At 39.7% G+C, this 23004-nt stretch overlaps 1 protein-coding gene across 1 annotated transcript; it reads right to left on the bottom strand.

Moving 5' to 3' along the window:
* Positions 1-1333: 1333 nt before the first annotated feature.
* On the bottom strand, positions 1334-4241 carry LOC146632749 (elastase-1-like). The gene is made up of 8 exons (XM_085354647.1): positions 4187-4241; positions 3881-3966; positions 3638-3738; positions 2443-2568; positions 2056-2192; positions 1820-1962; positions 1570-1719; positions 1334-1435 (listed from the first exon to the last, which is right to left on the bottom strand). The coding sequence occupies exons 1-8, from the start codon at positions 4224-4226 to the stop codon at positions 1427-1429; spliced, it is 792 nt and encodes a 263-aa protein (XP_085210773.1). The 5' UTR covers positions 4227-4241; the 3' UTR covers positions 1334-1426.
* Between the last annotated feature and the right edge of the window lie 18763 nt (positions 4242-23004).

Here is a 23004-nt window from a genome sequence, read left to right as displayed (position 1 = left end):
CTCTTTAAAAAAAAATTATGACAGTGGGTTCATATATATATATATATATATATATATATATATATATATATATATATACACCTTAGCTCTAGAACCTTCTAACATTTGGAAAGCAGTGAAAGCAGCTATCTCAAATTCCTGATGGTAAAACAAATGTGTACACGAACGCAAAGAATGTGTGTCATAGAAATACAAAGCAATACAGGCTGAGAGTTGTGTAAGTATCATAAAACAGATTTAAGACAAGCATCTTAGATTCTTTCCACCTGTAGATTCATCTGCAACCAATACTGAAGGGCAAAACTAGCACTGCATTTACACAACCTTTCACAGTCCCGATTCAGCTAGTGTGTGAAACTTAACTTGCCAAGGCCATTAGGCAACATAAGCCACTACTTCCGCACCCACAGCTCCTCTTGCGATACTACTTTCTGTATAGACAGTTCAGCCAGCACTGAAGTCTAAAGGACATGCATCAGTTATAATATTAAATATATCTTAAATATCACCATGTCATTTGTTACATGTTGCAGACTGGACTCTCTGTTTAAAGGGAGGGTCCAAATTCCCTGCTAGCGACTCATTTTTAAAAAATGTTTGTAGAGGCAGTCCATATTGATTTTTTTTCTGTTTTTTTTTTTTTACACCTGTGGCAATTTAAGCATTTTAGGTGTGCAATGTAAAAAAAAAAATCAAATACCAAGAATAACTTAATCAAATCACCTGATTTTTATCCTAATCTAACTAATAAACTTGAAATGAATAGATGAAAAGAGCTACATCCAGGCCTTGTCCCGTGCCTGATAATGTCCAGCAGTGACTCAGTATGTCCTCCAATCCCTTTGAAACCTTAATCCAACTTGGCAAAAAAAAAAAAATGAGTAAAGACAAAGCTAAAAATTATAATTACAATTTGTAATTCCTGTGGCATCTCAGAATTTCTAAATCTCTAAATCTCTTTTTTTTCTTTTTCATAGTAAAAGATGACCTTTGTCCTCCTCCGCTGTGCTTGGCAGAGGTTAGACATACACCTGTTGTCTAGCTCAGACTTTTTTGCTGTTTCAAATAGTTTTTGCAATCACAGAGGTGACAAAAAAAGTGCCTCTATACTTTCCATCAGTACCCAAGTGTTCAGCATTTACTGTCAACACTATAATTTACGTACTTTCATAAATGATAGTTAATTCTTTTCCCCCCCAATGTCCTTGATTCACATCTTGTTGCAGGGTAGAATAGACTGATGTCTAAGCCTAAGTAAATTACCTTTTTAATGGCATTTCCATTGCATAAACTTTCTGATGATAAATGAGTCATCACACAAAGTTAATTACATTTATTTTTGCAGAATTGCACCAGACAAGTGAGTCTGTACAGATGAAAATATGATGGAATGCGGTCTCTGCAGCGTCAACGATTCTTGTGCTTACTAGACGATCTATAAAACATAAAACATTCAAATTGGTTAAGCATTGCAACCTTAGAGATATAACGATAAATGAATTCTATAAAACATTTTTAGTTGTAATAATTTCATGAATATCTCTGATAATAAAATCCTTTTATACTAACAGTGTTTATCCAGTTAATGAAAGCGGAGACACGGGTGAAGACAGTAGGCTTCTGATAAGTATTGCATCCCAGACCAGACACGAAGCTGGCAATACCGTGCACGTAGTATTTTCCACCATTCAAGCAGTTAAGAGGGCCACCAGAGTCACCCTGGGAAAAAAAAAAGATTTATTATTTTAATTATGTAAAATGATCCTGTATTTCTTTCTGGCAGCATAGTTTTCTTCTTTTTTTGTAGGATGAAACTCACATTGCATCCAGCCTCTTTTCCATCACCACCACACACCATGTTGTTATTAACAGTGCTGCCCCACCAGCTAGGGCTGGAGCAGGTCTGATAGTCCACCACAGGAAGGTAGGCCTGCTTAAGCACAGGAGACAGGCTACCACCGGCTGGACAAAATAAAATGGTAAGGTACATTAGTCTTTACAGAAGACACCCAGTTATGACAGTGATATTGATAGGAGATCATACAAACAACTCACTGGCAGTGCGCCCCCATCCTGTGATGTAGCAGGGGTTGTTGTTGGGCAGAATCTGGCCAGAGGGAGGCAGAGAGCCCAGCTGGACATAAGTGTTCAGGGTGGCGTCTGAGGCCAGTTTCAGCAGAGCGATATCATTCCTAAGGTAGAGAGTTAACAAAATCTGTTTTGTAAAGCCTCTAAAATTGTCTAAATTGTCTAACTCTAACCAAAATAGTTCTGGGAGGCGAATTATGTTCATATCCTTGACCCACCACATCCATAATGTAACATTCAGACCCCAAATCAACACATTTGCCAAACATAATATTACTTAAAAAGGTTATAAATAGCTACAAACAAACAATTTAAAAAATGCTTAGGAATACAAGACATAAAGGTACTTCTCACCCCTGAGACAGTTTGTTAGCATCCCATTGGGGGTGGACATAAATGGCACTGACAGCTATGATCTGCTCTCTGTCACTGATGCTGTTGAGGTCATGTGCACCAAGAATGACACGAAAGGTCCGGGGGCTGCAATGTTTCAGAAACATCCAAAAACAAACACAACATTGTTAGCAATCAATAAGTTGGATTTCACTGCATTATACTCTTGTTTATGTTTGATTCATGTTGTTTGTTTTTCTTTTAAATCAATAAGCAAATTTTCTTTCAATGTGGCAGTTACAAATGAGGTTGTAAGATTTTTCCTCATGCTGGTGGCTTTATGAAACACGGAAATAAATCATAACTAAGTATTCGGTTAGAAGTAACCCATTAACTTTCAAGTCAGGGGTTGAATTTCATTTTACCCTCTACTGTAGAGGAGTTTATATTGGTTTTGAGGACCCTTGTTGGTTTTCCTTAGTTTTACTATGTCCATTGTTAAACCAGTTTTTTATGTTTGTTTGTTTAAATTTTCTGCCTTAATATTCTGTGAAATTTTTTTTCTGTTTTTGTATTTAGGGTGTGGATACTGTTTTTATTTCTACAATCTAGTCTGACCCTGCTTCTTTTTAGGTCGCTGGTTTCTGTTTCCTTTACGCTTTCGTAGGGATTAGTTTAGTTCTTTGTGTTTCCAGACTTCTAAGGTTTCTGTCATCATCCTCTCTCTCTTGAGTTTATATGTCAGTCTCTTTTTATTTTCCTATCCTGTAGTTGTTGTCAGGTCTTTGCATTTAGGTTAGGATTAGTCCCCTTTGGTTATGTCTTGTTTTATCCTTTGTGGGTTTATTTTCTTTCCTATTTCAGTTTTACTTCCTGTCTGTATCCCTTTAACCCCCTTAATTGTGTTCAGTTTTTATCGTGTTCAACTGCCTCCCATTCCCCCCCAATGTGTCTTTTCACCAGTCACCCCTCTGTATACTTATAGCCTATCATCCCTACTCATTCCTACCAGCTGCTGGATTTATGATTGTTCTCTTTTCTGGAGTTCATCAGCCAAAATAAACCCCTTGCCTTTTGTTTTTCAAGCCTACCTCCAGCGCCTTGCATTTGGGTCCTCTTCAGCACTTCATGATAAATGACATAATAAGCCCAAATAAAACTAAAACTCCTACAGCCAAAGAATACTGCGTGAGCCTGTAGTTCATCATTTTGTTACCTGTCCACACAGTGAGCAGCAGTCATAACCCAGCCTCTCTGGATCAGAGTTCCTCCACATGTGTGGTAGTAGGAGCCGCCAGATAGGTACTGAAGAGAGATCTAAGGGAGAAACAGAAATCTCTGTGTAAAAACATTCAAGCTTAATTAAAGTTTAATTTAACAATCTGATATTTTGGCTCTGAACGACCACATGCTTTCATTTTTATTGTGAAAATCAATTGAATGTGTCATACTGGGTTACCTGCCAGGGCCAGGAGTTGGGTGCAGCCACCTCACCTCCTACAACCCTTTGATCAATGTTCATCAGATACTTGGGCTCGGCCAGCACTAGTTAAAAAAATAATGATCAGTTTATACACATTAACAGAAATCTGAAAATGTTATTTGCGTTCATCTTTCGGGAAAAGGAAAAATGATCGTCGCTAAAAGAGTGACTGAGTGAATGTACGGACGGTACAGGGCACGACAGAGAGTATGAGAATAAAACGAGACAGACGGATCAATAATGAATGGTTATATAGCACAATGTCTGCTGTCATTTTCTTACCCAAGGCTGCAAGACTTGTCAACACCAAAAACCTGAGCATGTTTGCAGTCTCAAAACGTCTGTGCAGGAACCAGTGCTGCTTTCCTTCTTTTATACCTGAACTTGACCTTCAGCTGATGTGGAAAAATGTGACTGGTCTTTCCCCTGTGACAAAACCCAGGTGTGTACCTGTGGTCTGTGTCACACAGCGCTATCACAGCCAGTTAAAAAAAACATCCCCTGCTTTGGTCAGTTGAATGTGGTCCAAAATGAACAATGTCACATGGATTGACAGTTTTATTGCTGGATAAAATGAGTCACAGTGGTTCAGAGCAGTTAAAAGGAATACATTTATAAATGTATTCTTGCTAATAGTGCGCACCACACTTATTTTGGGCAACAGCTTACAGAAAAGATATTTTCTCAAAATACTTTTGTCAGAAAAGGAGTGTAAGAATGATTCATTCTGTAAATAATGACAATAAATCATATCATAATGTCATCATATCAGATATGTATGACAGATACGTATGAAAACCTACACTGTTACCTCTCACCCAATGTCCTCAATGATTTATTAAATACAGATCATTCCCATTACAGTGCAGCATGAAATCTTAAAATAAAGTGCCTGATGTAAGAGAGGGCAAGATCTTGTGAAGACTTACATCACAGCATAATCACATGTCCATTTGAACCAGCATGAATTATCAAGTGAGCATGGGAAAGCAAACGGCTGTGGCATCAATGGTGTAATGGCATATTCCAAAAGTACACATTAAAATGGAAAACAGGTTCACTTTTTATCTTCTAGTGTCTAGAATCACCTAGACAGTATGACTGACCATGTTAGTCTCTGGAAAGTAAATCTTTTGTTATATTTTACAATATGTTTTACAACTGTCCCATCTGGTCTGTATATTAATTAAAGAGAATATTTCTAAAGTTAGAAATATAAAGAAATGAAGGATAAAGAAGACAATAATTCGTATTGTTGTTATTCATGCCTAATTTAGTTTTTTGGGGGTTTTTTTTTGTTGAAGCTGAAACGAAGCTAAAGGAATACTTGAGTGTGATGTCTAGATGGTACCAATTATTTACTAATGTCAAACTAAATGTAATATTAAAAAGGTAATTTAATTTTGTTTGTAGTATAAAGAGTCATTCATGATTCAGAGCAAGGTAAGCGTATACATTATTTTATAGATACAGTAGAAATATGAACTGTAAAGCTAATTGAAAACAGGACAATATTATGGGCTAACACTAGAGGGGACTAAAGACTAACAAACACTTGGCATCTCTACAAAGGGACACACACATTCCTGGTCATACAGACAGATGACAGATGTGGTCCTGACTTTGCTTTGAAAACCTCAAATATTCATGCAGGTCGATTTTAAATTCAGTCTGTAGTGTAGTGCTAATGCTACTACTGAGATTTTTTAAGAGTTCTCTCCATTCCTAACTCTGTGTTTAAATCCAGTGTGAGAACTGAGGTAAAAGTGATTTCTCTCCCTCAGTTCATCATAACCCCTCTGACATTGAACATTAGAATCACAGATGGATTACTTGATGATTTATGCACAGTAAGTCTCTAAGTAAAATACATATAATTATACTTTTTAAAAGCCTTTTACTTGTTCTGAACTAGTCACGCTGATAGCACCAACAGTAGCTTACTGAACAATAGGAAGGCCTCTGATGTGTCCATATTTTATAAAACAGTCCTTAATTAGACAGAAAGTCATTAAAACTGTATGGATTTTGGATTATTGTCTTATCAGGCTATTAAAGAGATAGCTGTGCTGCCTAGTAATTGAGCTGCCCCCCTGACACACAGGGGAAAGGTCCTAATGCTGTAGGACTTCCTGACCAACAGAGGCTCCACAGTTTCATTATTTTCTCCTCGTCCTTTTCAAACTTCTTGTGTACTCCTCCACCACCCCAACCTTTTCTTGCAGAGGCATAAATCAAACGAGGAGATCAAAGACAGGAAGTACTGGGGATGTGTTAATTAAAGGTGTTTGTTCTTGATACAGCTTCCCTCATTAATGAACAGTCGATTTGGTTCCCATAAAGATGTCTCACATACACGAGCAGGAAATTGAGGTTTGGAAAAAAAGATGGATGAGATGCACTGATTGTGCGTTGGGTGTGTGATAGAAAGTTGGGGAGGGCTATCACGCAGTGTAAATGTTGATTATGCCAATGTGACACTATTTAAAAAACTCTTGCCAGACTGGAGCTGACAGATTTAAACATCATTTAAATAGGAAACCACTAGCGTTACTACAACCAAATACAGTTACTCATTCCATGATATTCTGATATTCGGTTATTACTTACCATTGGATAATGAATTTCTGTGAGGAAAGTGAGGCAATACAGTGTGTGACACAGACAAATCAGACATTTTAAGAGCTATATAAAGTAGTTTAAGGTAAATCCAAATAAGCATGAGTACAAAAGTTGCCATTAAAGGCACTTATGACAGTCTGGTGCTCAAATATTTGATTTGTATTCCATCTTTTTGTTTCCTACGGTCCATCATTTTCCTGTGAATTTAAAGCTGTATTTTTGTTTCTTTTTTTATTTAATCAATTTGCACTAGTAGAGCACATGGCAAACACAGCACTGAACATATAAAAAAAGAATAAAACAAAAAAATGTGAATTTCTTGTAAATGAAGTTCTTGAAAGTACAATTACAAAAAAAACCCCCAAAACTTATGAAGAGTGGCTTGTAAGGGGTGAAAACCTTTCTCTCTAAAAAGAACACGGCAGCCTGGCTTAGGTTTGCATGTCCTTTCAGTATAGTGGAGACTGAGAATAAGAATAAAAATAAAAATAAGAGTAAGACTAGAGTGTGGATGTTTGCCCATCATGCACAACACCACTTCTGACAAAAACAAAGCATGTTCATACAAACACCTCTTACCAACTGTCAAGCACGATGGTGGCGAGATGATGATGATTTGGGCTTGTTTTTCAGTAACAGTATAACAAAGTATCCTAGAGCCAGGAGTGAGGCTGTAATCCAACAGCTAAAGCTTTACCAATATTGTATTATGTAACAAAACAGCAATCCCAAGCAGCAACAAATGTATAGCTGAATGACTGAAAAACAATCAAGATGCTGCAAAGACCCCATCAGTAAATACCTTAAAATGGTCCTGAAGAGAGCTGTGGATTAATGCCCGCAAACCTTAATGAAGTGAAACAACATTGTGAAGAAGACTGGGCCTAAATTCATATTCGTAATCATAGGGAAAAAGATTATTTCAAGTTATTGCTGCTAAAGATGGTTTTACAAGTTACTGATTCATTAGGTGTGTGTAGTGGGTTTTTTTTTTACAGAACTGTACACAATCCTGTGAAAACTGCAGGAGCAGACAGACAGAGCAGACATTTTTGCATCATTGCTTCTTGCACGTGAGCATAGCATTAACTTGCTCTACTAATATTAAATATATTCCCTGAAGTCTTATTGGACAAAGTTTAACAGAGTTATAGTTTCCATTGTTATTTAGTCACTGGCAATGCAGTCCTGTCTTTTATTTTTGTTTTCCTGATGGGCACAAGATTCCTGGGTTGTCTAAGATAACACTGAATTCCTTGAAACACAAAGATTTTACAGAAGGCTCTCTGTGATTACCTACATAACACTCTTGCACTTGATGAACATCTGTCAAGCCCACAAATAAAAACAGAACAGCACCATTTGCACCATCTCACAGCACCTAAGAGTATTAACACTGGTTTGTCTTTCAACTCTTTGTTGTAGTGGTGTAACTTGTTTATATGTAAGGTTTAAGGAGTTGCAGCACTAGATTACTGCAAGGCATAGCACTAATCTATACAGTCTACTAGAGCTGACAGTGTATTAGCACTTCTCCCTGCTGGCCAGGGAAATGTGGAGGGATGCATCAATGCTTCCATGTGTCCTGCTGGGTGACAGCAGTGAAACTGATCCACTGGGCTGTTTGCAACCTTTAATTGCAATTACACCAAAGTGAAAACAATCAATACAGCCTCCCACTACCCCATGCACCCCCCCCCTCTCTCTCTCAGTCGAGCTTCCTCAGGAGCTCATTTTTCTTCTCATGTTTCCGTCCTCATTCTTCTCAGTCTGCTCATTTCTATAGATCTGGCAAAAAAATGTGCCTCATAGGCGGTGGAGTAATGCGGTTTATGGGGCAGGGACAAAGTGGTGCAGCAGTAATGCTGCTTAAGAAAGATGATCTGCTGTGGTTACGAGTACTTGATTGATCCTTTGGAGTATTGTTCATCTATCTCTGTCCTACAGCGGCTGCTGCTACTTTAACCTTTAGCTTCCTGTTCCCTCTTCCGTCTGCTTTGGCCTCAGGTGCTGCCAGAGCGCCAGGTCCCAGGCCTTGGTTGAAGCAGTGATGGGGTCTACTGGAGTGGAAAAGGAGGCTGCTGCTCCAAGCTTCCTTCACAGAGTGATAGAGGGGAAAGGAGATTAAAAACTGACCTACCATATTGCTTCACACTGTGTGTTCTAACAATAGGGTCATTACACAGCCTTCAAAAGCTGAAACCAAAAACCATTAACTGAAGAATAAAGGTTCAACAATATCAAAATTAGAAGACACAGAGGATATCTCACGAAGAAATTACCAAACGCAGTTAGCATTAGCACACAAACTGATTAGCATATTTAAAAAGTGATGCAGTAAGTAAAAAACATTTATGGTTATTTATAGCCGTCAACTGTTTTTTTTTATTATTATTATTTTTAACAAGGAAATCTAATTATAATAACAAACAGTGAACAGGGCTTGTAAAGCTCTTTTGTAATGCATAGTTTTATTGCACTGCATGTTTATACCTGACACTGGTTGACGATATAATTACTCCCAGAGGGAAAGGAGAGGAAAAATATGTCAATTAGTGCATTTTCTAGACTGTCAGCTAGCTTGAATAAGTGTGCTGTGATAAGAGTAACTTTCGTTCGTTTCCAGACTAACATGTCACTACACAAATTGTCAAATTCTTTTGTGTCATTACCATTTTCTTTTGTTCTGTGTTTTGCTTTTAACAATACAAAGGAAGAGATATTTATTTGAATACCTGCTTAATTCGTAAGTTTAGTTACTTACAAAGAAACAAACAGTCTCTAATTTGTATAATAGTTTTGTTTTAAATAGAGAGTGCACGTGGCACCAGGACGCTCTAGGCCGTAGGTCGATGATCGATTTTGTAATCGTATCAGCAGACCTGCGACCATATGTTCTGGACACTCGGGTAAAGAGAGGGGCTGAGCTGTCAACTGATCACCACCTGGTGGTGAGTTGGATCAGGTGGCGGGGGAGGACGCTGGACAGACCTGGTGCACCTAAACGCGTAGTGAGGGTGTGCTGGGAACGTCTAGCAGAGGCCCCAGTCCGCGAGATCTTCAACGCACACCTCCGGCAGAGCTTCGACAGCATTCCGAGGGAGACTGGGGACATTGAGTCCGAATGGACCATGTTCAGAGTCTCCATTGCCGAAGCTGCTGCATTGAGCTGCGGCCGCAAGGTGGTGGGTGCCTGCCGTGATGGTAATCCCCGAACCAAATGGTGGACACCAGAGGTGAAGGGAGCCACCAGGCTGAAGAAGGAGTCCTATCGGGCTTGGTTAGCCTGTGGGACTCCGGAGGCAGCCGACAAGTATCGACAGGCCAAGCGGAATGCGGCTTGGGCAGTGGCTGAAGCAAAAACTCGGGTGTGGGAGGAGTTCGGAGAGGCCATGGAAAAAGACTTTCGGACTGCCTCGAAGAGATTCTGGCAAACCGTCAGACGTCTCAGGAGGGGAAAGCGGAAGCGGAAGTGCTGGCGGAGACTGAGAAAATTGTCAGGCGGTGGAAGGAATACTTCGAGGACCTCCTTAATCCCACTGACACGTCTTCCGAGGAGGAAGCAGAGTCTGGGGATGAGGGGAATGACCCGCCAATTTCCGGGGGCGAGGTCACTGAGGCAGTTAAACAACTCCTTGGTGGCAGAGCCCCTGGTGTTGATGAGGTCCGCCCCGAGTTCCTGAAGGCTCTGGACGTTGTAGGGCTGTCCTGGTTGACACGCCTCTGCAATGTTGCGTGGAGATCAGGGGCAGTACCTGTGGACTGGCAGACCGGGGTGGTGGTCCCCATCTTTAAGAAAGGGGACCGGAGGGTGTGTTCCAACTACAGGGGGATCACACTCCTCAGCCTCCCTGGGAAAGTCTATGCCAGGGTGCTGGAAAGGAGAGTTCGTCCGTTAGTCGAACCTCGGATACAGGAGGAACAATGCGGTTTTCGTCCTGGTCGCGGAACACTGGACCAGCTCTTTATCCTCTCCAGGATACTTGAGGGTGCATGGGAGTTTGCCCAACCAGTCTACATGTGTTTTGTGGACTTGGAGAAGGCATTCGACCGTGTCCCTCGGGGTGTCCTGTGGGAGGTGTTGCGGGAATATGGGGTGTCTGGCCCATTGCTACGGGCCATTCGATCCCTATACAACCGTTGCAAGAGCTTGGTTCGCATTGCCGGCAATAAGTCGGACTCGTTCCCGGTGGGTGATGGGCTTCGCCAGGGCTGCCCTTTGTCTCCGGTTCTGTTCATAATTTTTATGGACAGGATTTCTAGGCGCAGCCAAGTGGCGGAGGGCTTTCGCTTTGGTGGCCTCAGAATCTCATCTCTGATTTTTGCAGATGATGTGGTTCTGTTGGCTTCATCGGGTGAGGGCCTCCAGCTCGCACTGGAACGGTTCGCAGCCGAGTGTGAAGCAGCAGGAATGAGGATCAGCACCTCCAAATCTGAGGCCATGGTTCTCAGCCGGAAAAGGGTGGAGTGCCCACTCCGGGTCGGGGATGAGTTCCTGCCACAAGTGGAGGAGTTCAAGTATCTCGGGGTCTTGTTCGCGAGTGATGGGAGAAGGGAGCCGGAGATCGACAGACGGATTGGGGCTGCAGCTGCAGTAATGCGGACGCTGCACCGGTCCGTCGTGGTGAAGAGGGAGCTGAGTGTAAAAGCGAAGCTCTCAATTTACCGGTCGATCTACGTCCCTACCCTCATCTATGGCCACGAGCTGTGGGTAGTGACCGAAAGAACGAGATCGCGGATACAAGCGGCAGAAATGAGCTTCCTCCGAAGGGTGGCTGGCCTCTCCCTTAGAGATAGGGTGAGAAGTTCGGCCATCCGGGAGGGGCTCAGAGTAGAGCAGCTGCTGCTCCACATCGAAAGGAGCCAGCTGAGGTGGTTCGGGCATCTGACAAGGATGCCCCCTGGGCGCCTCCTGGGTGGGGTGTTCCAGGCATGTCCCACCGAGAGGAGGCCCCGGGGCAGACCCAGGACACGCTGGAGAGATTATATCTCTCGGCTGGCCTGGGAACGCCTTGGTATTCCCCCGGACAAGCTGGAGGAGGTGGCTGGGGAGAGGGAGGTCTGGGCCTCTTTGCTTAGGCTGCTGCCCCCGCGACCCGGCCCCGGACAAAGCGGATGAAGATGGATGGATGGATGGATAAATAGAGAGACGGAATACCAATAAAAAAATCCAGGGAAAAAGCCACATTACAAAGGTTATAAATTGATTGATCCCATATAATTCTGGCTCCCACAGATTGGCTGTGTGCCCATGTGTGCCCACAGATTATAATAAGTCAATTACAGATACTCTTGATCTCAACTTGTAATGCATACAAAGCGCGCTTGTCCATAGAATTCTTCCACTCTAACATCTCCACCATTATGGGTAAAAGCTGTCAAAGGACATCAGGGACCTGTAGACCTATAGACCTGCACAAGGCTGGAATTGAGTGTAAGACGACTAGCAAGAAGCTTGGTGAGAAGGTGACAACTGTTGCAATTATTTGGAAATAGGTGAAAATGACCATCAGTCTAGAGCACCATGCAAAGCTTGCCTCAGGGGGTGTGGATAAAGGTACTTGGGACCACAGTTACCAACAATACTATTGGTAATGCACTACACCATAATAGATCGAAATGTTGCAGTGCCTGTAAGGTCTCTCTGATCAAGAAGCCAAATATACAGGCCCATATTATGTTTTCCAGGGAGGAGCCAATTCATTGGGTAAAATATTGGATGAGCATCTCCTTCCCTCCCTAGGACAGTAAGGATGGATCATGAATGGATCTTCTGGCATGACAATGACCCAAACCATAAAATCAAGGCAACAAAGAAATGGCTATAGAAGAAGCACATTAGGGTAACTGAATGCCTAGCAAGACTCCAGATCTCAATCTGATAGAAAATCCGTAGACCCAGCTGAAACTTCAAGACACCAAGAGACAGCCAAGAAACCTAAAGAATTTAGAGAGCCGTTGGTAACACATTTTATCATAATGGATTGAAAGAGGAGTGGACCAGAATCCCTCCAGAGATTAGTGCAAACCTATTGTCCAACTACAAGAAACCTCTTACAGCTGTGCGTGCCAACACGTTTCCACACCAAGTACTCGTCTTTTGCTGGAGGCTCAAATACCTTTTTCACTTAATGACATGCAAATCAGTTTACATTTATGTAATGTGATTTTTGCTTTTTGTTTTTTTTTCTTATCGGTTGTTCAGTTGAACAGTAGTTTCTGTCCATGACAATGAAACTACTGTACAAATTAGAGGCTGTTTGTTTCTTTGTAAGTGAGCAGACTTATAAATTCAGCAGGGAATCAAATAATTATTTCCCCCACTGTGATAAACCATCAGTGGTAACACAAATCAGATATGTTACAACAGGGAATAAAAGTGCTGAAATTGGGTTGTTTGATGTCTGAGGATGATGCTAGTTGAACAACACAGCTCTGACATTAAGCAAACCTCAGATTTCCAAATCTATTGTGTATTCTGTCAATCACTTTTTACCACTGACAATTAAGTACAGAGAGACAGAATGCAATCTCGAGGCTTCATTGGTCTGTGCAATATTACTTTCATGCATGACTACTGTCTACATTATGAGAGGAGGCTGGAGAGGAGAAAATTAACTTGGACCTTAGCAATTTCGTCAAAGGAAATGAAGTTTGGATGGCAAGTGCATTAATGATAACACTGTGTTCGAGTTACAGAATGTACAAAATCCAAGGCAAAAAAACTTTGAATTGTAATATGACATAAAGCTTCCTGGTACCATAAAGAAGAAAATAACAAGATATGATTTGATAGAGAGGATATTTTATGTAATGCTACAAACCCATGCCCTAGCCCATGGTAAATAGTGCATATTTACTAATACAGCGCATATATAAGTTGGCTTTCCTTGACTGACACACTCACACACTGTGCTTGATTTTACTGAAAACAGACACTGATCCATTCATAGAAGTAGCTCCTATTTCAGCCTTTCATTTTGCCCTGTAGGGATAACATTATGGGTTAAAATTAATTGAGGCCAATGTGGCTCATAAAAAGAACTCTTCATATATCTATATAAACAGTATTCACTGTGTGTCTCTCAGAACCGAGTTTAACAAAACAGCAGGTTATAATTTAAATACAGAACCTGAAAAGTCTGCCATTAAATGTTTAATCATCAATTGGAACTTATTAAGAATACTCTAAACACCACTAGAGGTATGCTTTGTGGTCAGCAATAAAAAGCAATTGCTGGCAATTTAATTTTCAATTATTGCTTCAATAAAACACATTCTTTTTATGTCATATCATAGGCTAGCTGCCAATTTTTTAAACCCATATCTTGTGCATGCAGTAATACAATATTTTCTTTTCTTCAGTTCCACTGCAGCAGAATACTGCACAGAGGACCACCAATGAAATAGGAGACATAGCCAGAGAGGTGTGTGGGGTGTTGGATGAGGCCTGGATGTGAATATTTAATTAGCTGTTAATGAAAAGAAGTCATTAGGCTTAATTCCTCCTTAAGGCTAATTTAAACGTTCTTTTGCACTTCTCATGAGAGCAGAAGTCAGTGTGCAAGGCAACAGGGAGGAGTTCCTATGCTGTCCCATAATGAGGCTTCAGCTGTGGACAATAGCCAATCACTCAAAATTGTGTAGCAGTAATGAGCGCACAAATCATCACCAAATACACAATTAGAGGCAATTGTGAGCAGCTTAATTTGCTCATGAGAAATATAAAAAAGAACCATTTGCTTACCTTTGAAAATATGTAAAATGTAAATGTAGCCACGTTGTTCCAGATGCCGGTGCAGAAAGAAGATGTGTCTGGGAGCTAAAGTACTTGTAACAGCTCATTAACTGGAACATTTCACTGGTTTTGCCTGGTTCCATACAAGTGCAAAATAAGTCTAAAGGTCTTGCATTACCATCTTTCCAAATATCTTATGACACTCATGGTAGCTCAAGCCTGAGGCTGTGAATCCACAAAGTTTGTGGATAATAATTCTAAAACTTTTCTTCCAGGGGCAGAGAATCAATCTTGCAGCAGAGAGAGTTGATGCTGTATTAGACTGGAGACACAGATGAATAACCCATGTTCAGATGCAATCAGCTACACTAAGAGGGGCAGAAATAGAAAGTGGCACAATGACACTACCTACTCATCCACAAATTACCTTCCAATATGTCTTTTAACTGAGCCAACAAGACACTGCTATCAGCGTGGCTTGAAAGGTTAAGCCTTTAAGTAATGCCTCTAAATAGATATCACTGAATAAGTGCATGTCAAACTTGAAAATCAAATTAGAATGACTGTTTTCCATCTTTATGTCAATTCCTTATCACACTGTACTTCTGTTGGTTTAACTATGGCTTTCATTCATAAAGACACACTGCAAGATATTCCCTTGAGACCCTGAGTTGTCAGTTGCTGGCATATAAATAGATTCATGATGAGATGCAATGTTTCTGGTGAGAATGTCTCAATTGTGATTTGCTCTTCAAAACCATAGCTGGAGTGTAAAAGGAGGTTACAGGCCATGTGGAGAAGCATAACCTTCGTAGAGTTGGTATGGCATATCTTGAAGGAGAAAGTATCTTTGTGAACTGCGTCACTCGACACACCTGGGGATTTTGAGGCTTTCTAGAGATGAATTATCCTGTTGTCAATAAAAGTGTCCTTGACTGATAATGATCATTGCCCATCGGCCCACATTTGTCTGGGCTGAAACCTGCAGATATTCATTATTAGATCTAATGACCATCTGTCTGTTAAGTCCTTGTCTGTCACAGTCTGGTGATGTCATTCTCTGGACCAGCGCCATGAGAAGACAACAGTTGCTTGGAAGCCATTTTGGTGTGGATGGGAAACTGACTCAAATCATCAGGGTCAAGAGCCTCTTGCTCCCTCTGTGTCCTGTTTGCCCAATGATAACTAAAGAGACTTGTCAATGGGACTCCAGAGTGTATTCATATTCAATGCCAGCTCCCTCTGAGTTGGTTGGCGCAGCACATAGCCTTGGCCAAAGTAAAAGCCAATCTACATGGAGTGAGCTGAAAGGAGAGGAGGACACAAGAGAGAGGAGAGAAGAGACTGGGTAATCTTCCCCTGTGTGTAAGCTACTCTCGCCACTAGTGTAATCTAAATGAAATATTAAAAGAGACTCAGCCTCACAAAGTGTTATGGAAACAAACCTCTTGTTTCCCATGTGCTAACATGAACTACTTCGATGTGGAAGTGCTCTACACTAGTCTGCATGCAGTATACCTCTAGAAATATGTAATTGGGGCTACAACCACTTGCATTACTGCACAGTTAAATGTAGTGAAAAGAAAGTTATGCTCTACAGTGTGCTGCTCTTATGGGTTTTCACGCATGCGCTATTTAAATTGGCCGTTCACGCAGCTACTGTGCTTTTGCTTGTAATTTTACTTAGCACTGCAAATGCAGTATGATTACTATTAAGCAGATTGACAAATCTAAACATGAAGTGATATTTTAAACTACTGGTCTTTAATTTAAATAAATTCTTAGCAGAAAACACAGGCTCTGAATGACTACTCAATGATCTTGTACTATCATGGAAATGCATAAAGACAGCATGCTGCTTTGGGGATATTTTAACAAATAAAACTGTTAATTACAGGAATAATAACTGGGCTTAGTGGCCATTTTTCAGACTTCATGGGGTAAAATGACATGTGAAATAGGAAAACCAGTCTTACAACACCTAAAATGACTTCAGGAAATTGGAGCATGACACATATGAATTTTCCATGATACCAGGCGGCAATGAAACATTAGCTTAAATGACAACTTCTGCTGGTAACAGCAGTTGACATGTTGAGAAAACTGAGGGGGAAAGATACTATGACAAGAAGGTGGAGATATGTAAAATATGAGAAAAGGACGGCAAAGAATGGTTAAGGTTAATTCATATTTTGCATGCCACATTTTTAACTTGTTAGTGTGAGCAAGACTGGCTTTCTTATGACATAAACCTATAGGCTACAGTTCCAGACACTAACACAAATCCCTATCCTAGGACATACATGTCATCTTCATTTTACAAACATAAACAGGTAGAAATTGAGGCTATAAGTCTGACTGCTCATCACAGCTTTTGTTACCTGTTGAAAATCAGGGTCTGGCTGCTAGGCTGGTGTCAGCAAATAATCAACTTGAACATCCCTCTGGGTTTTTGGCCAGCTTTATGCTAGCATGCTGTCTGTATAGATGCTTGCAAAGAGCCAAAGTTCTGTTTAATGCGGCTCTTTCTGTCCCGGATGCAGTTTCCACTTCATCATCACTTTGTGCAATAAAACTAAAAGAAATGTCCATACCACAACTCCTCAAAATGTATTAAAATACCGCTCCACCATTTCCATCCTCCCACACATAAATTGAAACAAGCTGATTGCAGGAAGAAAAAAACAACATGTTTGTTTGATGATTTTTTTTCTTTCTATCCATTTGGGGCCCAAAACATTTGCAACACAAGTGACGACTGACGACATAACTGTAACTGTAATGAAATTATTACATTACACTAATATGTTACATTATGAAATGTAGTCTGTTATTACTGCAACTTCTGCATGTGTTCTGTTTCACGTGTGTGTAAAGTTTGAAATGGACACAGCGAGTCCATTACACGCTTTGCCGTGATACCAGGTTGCACTGTAACACCATCACCAGCCTGAACAGTTTTTCCAATCCTGTATTTTCCAGCCTTGTTGAGAACGTGCAACTACCCAACAGCCACGTCACAGTTTAAGTGACAAAATCAACTTTCTTTATTTTCTAATGCTCACTTTGAGGTCTTGAGCACATTGGTTAATTAGATATTTGTAAACTAGCAGTTGAAAAGCTTTACCTAACAAAATGGGCGGTGGGTGTATGTCCATCTTATATATACAGTCTACACTTTAAAAGTTGACCTAATCCTGTATTATAGTAACAAAGAGTAAAACAGTAAGTAAATTAGAATAATTCACACAACAAGTCTGGTGCAAAGGTAATGATTTTCTGCTTAGGTCATTTATCTTTTAAAGTGTTTGTTTAGGCCTTTAGGATAACTAAAAATTCTCTTTCCTTTAGTAGGCTAGCTCATTGTTTTCTTGGTAGTTTAGCTAAAGCAGGCTAAGTAATTTTACCCAAAAATGTAACTAAACTTAAACTAAGGTAATTTTTTCCTGAATTCACGGAAAATGGTATTTTCCTAGAACCTTCTTACTCACGGACATATCGTTTCAGGAAAAGAAAAAAAAAATCAGAGTCATTATCATTGCATTGTTGTGGACGCAGTTCGGAGGAGGGAATGGATTATGGAAGGGATTATTAGAAAAATAGGGTTTCCATTTATGTAACCCAAAAAATTTGTATTTAAAAAAGTAATAAATTTTGAGCTCATAAAATAAGTCAAACTCATCTCAACTCAGGCAAAGACTGCAAACTTAACAAACCAAATGACTGCCCAAATAAACATAACTGACATAAACATGAAATGACACACAAGGGGTAACTAAACAAAACACAATTGTAAACAACAAACAATGCAGTGTAGTTTGGTTTGTTAATAAACTAAACACCAAAGAAGAAAATCAAAAACCACTAAACCCTAAACTCAATATTTAACTAAGTACAAATACTTTGTTTTTAAATTAAAGAAAACACACATTCTCCCTTTCAGCAAGAAGTGGTGGTGCAGTCCAATTATCCCGCTTTGCATTTAGTGGTTTCAAACCCTGGCTGCCATCTTTTGTCCAGCAACTCCCAGGGATAATGGCAGGTAAGAAATAAAAGACAAAGGTTAGTCAAAAATCAAAGTAATGAAGTGGTATGAATACATAAGTAAACTAAATGTGTGCGCTTACAAATAGAACAAATGTATCCAAACCAATCAATAAAGTTCTTGGAAACTAAAGTGTGTTATTGTGTTCAAACAAAGGAATGAAAATACAAGAGTTACCGATTTTAGAGTGTGGCCATGGGTTTGGCCATCACAAAATCTAGAACTGTATTTAAAAACTGCACAATCAGTCTGTGTATGAAGGAAAATGTAATTTTATATTTGAATGTCTGTGGCAGGGATCCATTCATGTTTTAAACCTTGTCTATTCTGCTTTTATGCATACAAACAATGCACTTTAGAAATGATAAAAAGTCAGAAATAATGCATAATCTTTAAGGATGACAAAATATATAAGTGTACAAAGACACTGTGGCATAAACATAGGTGTTCTAGTGATTATTCATGAGAAGCCGTTATAAAAGACTGCCTATAAACCTAACGTTTCTTTTCATTTTCCAAGCTTCCAAGATTTCTCTTATAAAATATATGTCCACTTTCACAGAGACGCTGATGAAAATACATTCATAAGCAGTTATTGATATCTTGAAAGTCTAAGCAGAACTGAACCAGAAAAGGCCCACTGAAAAATTACTTTGACAGGAAGGGCTATCTATCCAGGTTTGTAGAGAATTTTGCCATTTTCTTCAGAGCAATGTAAATGGATAGGAGTATCCTCTCACTGGGCTTCTTTAGCATTACCCAATAGAAAAAAATAATAAAAACTAAATTTAGGCAAGTATACATCCCATCACCTGCTATCAAAATCCACCTCAGGAATTTAATATCTGCGGTAATATCAAACCCATGTATGTCACTTTGGCACAGTGTCTACCCAGAATACGCATCACCTCACTGGAACAGAGCAGGGATCATCTTTCCAGCAATGATGATCAATATAAGGCGCAGGGTTTATAGATGACTGCCACATTGTCACAGTCAATACTATGGCAAATGGCAATCATGGACGCATTATGAACAATTTCATGGGTGAGCTCCCCTTTCTTCTTAGCAATACAGTTTCTATGACAGATTTGGTGCTGGCACTCTGGTGACACATCTGCTTTATTAGCTGTGTTTGGCTCACTTGCTCAATCGGACGTATTTGGATGTTCCACCCAATCAGCTAAACAGAATTGGTGAAGCAGTTGAGAAAATATATCAGTTAGGTGATTTCTATGAGCTTATGCACAACTGCATGTGTGTGAGCATGCCTATGCTGTATAAGCATGCATCAGTCATCTGTATGTGTAGCTCAATATGCTGAGACTCTGTATATGTGTGCATTTTTTTTCTTTTTGTGCCTATATGTACTTGAGTGTTTGTTTACTTTTAGCAACCTCTCCTCCCTCTGGTTGGTAGCTGTCGGGTCAGATAAAGAAGGGCATAGCCATAACTCTGTTTGATGAGTAAAATACACTCTTTTTATTTTGGTTTCCGCCCCTTGGAGAATATATATGCCACAACACTGACTCAGTGTTTACTGTTTTGAATTTGCAGCCAGAGAGAACTGACACTGTGTTGATGAGCTGCTAGATACATCTGAAAAAAATGCTTACAACCTGGAAATTTCAAAGTGAATACGCTCAAAAGCCATGTTTCAGAGGCTTCCACTGCCAGCACTGAATACAAATTAATGGGAAAAAAATGAAAGAAAGAAAGAAAATGCATACAGATTTTTAAGTTGAATACACCAAAACATCAGGAAAATGGCTTCAGAAACCCTGAACTCAAAGACAGCACAGAGGCACTAATCATGGGAGCACAAGAACAAGCTCTGACCACAAAATCCATAGAGGCTGGGGTCTATTACACCAGCAAGACTCCAGGTGCAGGCTGTGTAAAGATGCCCCTGAGACATTGCAGCACATAACGGCAATACCCTCTAGGGTGGTGGAGAATGGCCGAGCTAAGATCCCATGGGACTTCCAGATACAGAGGGACAAAATGGTGATGGCTAACCAGCCGGACAGAGTGGTGGTAGACAAACAGAAGAAGATGGCCGTAGATGGCAGTAACATCAGGAAGAAGGAACACAAGAAGCTTGACAAGTACCAAGGGCTCAGAGAAGAGTTTGAGAAGATGTTGAGGGTGAAGGTAACAGTGGTCCCAGTGGTAATCGAAGCACTAGGTGCAGCGACTCCCAAGCTAGTTGAGTGGCTCCAGCAGATCCCAGGAACAACATCCGAGACCTCTGTCCAGAAGAAAAGCTACGATATTGCGCAGGATATATCGTATATACTGTATATATATATATATATATATATATACATATATATATATATATATATATATATTTGGGGTGCAACGATACTCGTATCGATATTGAACCGTTTGATACAGTGCTTTCGGTTTGGTATGCATATGTATCTGAGTCATTTAGACAGCCATTAGCACATGATTCTCCTTATGGGGACCTGATATGTTTAATATACTGCTGAGAATATAGCCCAGAAGAATCGTATAGTATAGCTTTTATTTTGGAAAGAGCCATTTCTCTGTAATAAACTCTCTTTTCCAAAGACGAGTGATTTCTCGATCAGATAGATTTATTTTTTTATTTTGTTGTTTCAGCAACATTAAATTTAAAAACTGTACTTTTGAGTTAAAATATATATATTTATAATTTTAATAAATGATAAATTAAAAAGGCATGAACATTTTTTTGTATTGAAAAAATATCGAACCGTGACACCAAAGTATCAAACCGAACCGTGAATTTTGTGTATCGTTGCACCCCTAATATATATATATATATATATATATATATATATATATATATTTTTTTTTTTTTAAATCTAATCCCAGTTCTTTCTTACCATTGTCTGAATAAAGGACATCAATAAACAAGACAACAAAATTCCATTATGGTAAACAGAGACTTCCACTATGGGTAAAAGCAAACACATCTTTCGGAACTCTGTCCTCTATACTTAAAAAACCTTTATGGAAAACTGCAGTGTTACTGTGAGAAGTACCACTTTTAGGAATCCTTTACAAATCAAAAAGTTTTACATGCTACAAAGGAAGATGAAAACATAATTGGGAATTTTATTTTATGTTGATAATTAAAGGTAATTCTATGACTATGCTAAAAAATACATTCCAACTAAAGTATAGTATTATAAAGACCTATACAAAGGATGAAAGTGCCCATTATAAAGCTTGGCATATGAGTTTCAACATCCCTTGTAGTGAGCAGCTCATTAATCACATGGTTACATGGTAAGGTGTCCCCTGTAATATCCTCCTATTTAACGGTAATGGGTGCCATATATTTACAAAATAGCACCAGTCATTTTCTATTTAATATGACTTGCAGCTACTGATTGAGCTCTTATTCTCATTAAGAACATTTTTACTGAGGTAACAGATTAAGGCAGCTGAGGTTCATTTTCCCAGTGATGTCTATACAACTGAATATCTTTAAACAGCCAGAGAAATTGCCCACTGCCCACTCTCACTACCACTGGCCATTACTGCACCAAGAACGCAGGTTTAGGGCAAATTTTCATTGGCTTACTTTCTCAGACTTGGAAGTTGTATAGTCACACCAGCCACTGCATTAAGTATGTCTTGTTTGTAGTGTGTTGAATCCATTTTTCCTTCAGAACAGTTCTTCTTGTCACAAATTCAAAAAGGTATTCCTCAGAGATTTTAGTCTGTACTGCCTTGATAGCATCACACAGTTGTTGCAAATTTGTCAACTACACATCTAGTCACATGTTTAAGAAAGTTTAAAATGATTTGAGATTTAGCACATGGTACAGTATCCTGCTGGAAGATGGGTACACTGTGGTCATAAAGGGATGGACCTGGCAAACAACAATACTAGGGTAAACTGTTGTGTTCAAAGGATGTTCAATGGACACTAAGAGATCCAAAGTGTGCCACAAAAATATCCCCCAACTCATCACACAACTCAGTTTCACTGCAAAACATGTAATAGGCACGCGGGTCCACCGTGTCCATTTCACATGCAGACATTGCATTACCAGCAGGGGGATATAATATATTTAAAGTCAAGAAGTCAGTAGTGAGCAAAAAACGTATGAAGTACAGTCCAGGGTCCTCATGCCGGAAATGATTAAGCAAGGCGGCTAAAATGTGTGTCTGTTTCACGTGTGTGTAAAGTGTGAAATGGAAACAGCAAGTCCATTACACGCTTTGCCGTGATACCAGGTTGCACTGTAACACCATCACCAGCCTGAACAGTTTTTCCAATCCTGTATTTTCCAGCCTTGCTGAGAACGTGCAACTACCCAACAATCACGTCACATTTTAAGTGACAAAATCAACTTTCTTTATTTTCTAATGCTCACTTTGAGGTCTTGAGCACATTGGTTAATTAGATATTTGTAAACTAGCAGTTGAAAAGCTTTACCTAACAAAATGGGCGGTGGGTGTATGTCCATCTTATATATACCATCTACACTTTAAAAGTTGACCTAATCCTGTATTATAGTAACAAAGAATAAAACAGTAAGTAAATTAGAATAATTCACACAACAAGTCTGGTGCAAAGGTAATGATTTTCTGCTTAGGTCATTTATCTTTTAAAGTGTTTGTTTAGGCCTTTAGGATAACTAAAAATTCTCTTTCCTTTAGTAGGCTAGCTCATTGTTTTCTTGGTAGTTT

The sequence above is a fragment of the Diplotaxodon limnothrissa genome, linkage group LG5 (assembly GCF_057381915.1).
Source record: "Diplotaxodon limnothrissa isolate DT_005_m linkage group LG5, D_limnothrissa_male_GT1.1, whole genome shotgun sequence".
Classification (NCBI taxonomy): domain Eukaryota; kingdom Metazoa; phylum Chordata; class Actinopteri; order Cichliformes; family Cichlidae; genus Diplotaxodon; species Diplotaxodon limnothrissa.
Note: the sequence above shows the minus strand (reverse complement) of the source record. Positions and strands in the feature narration are given on the sequence as shown.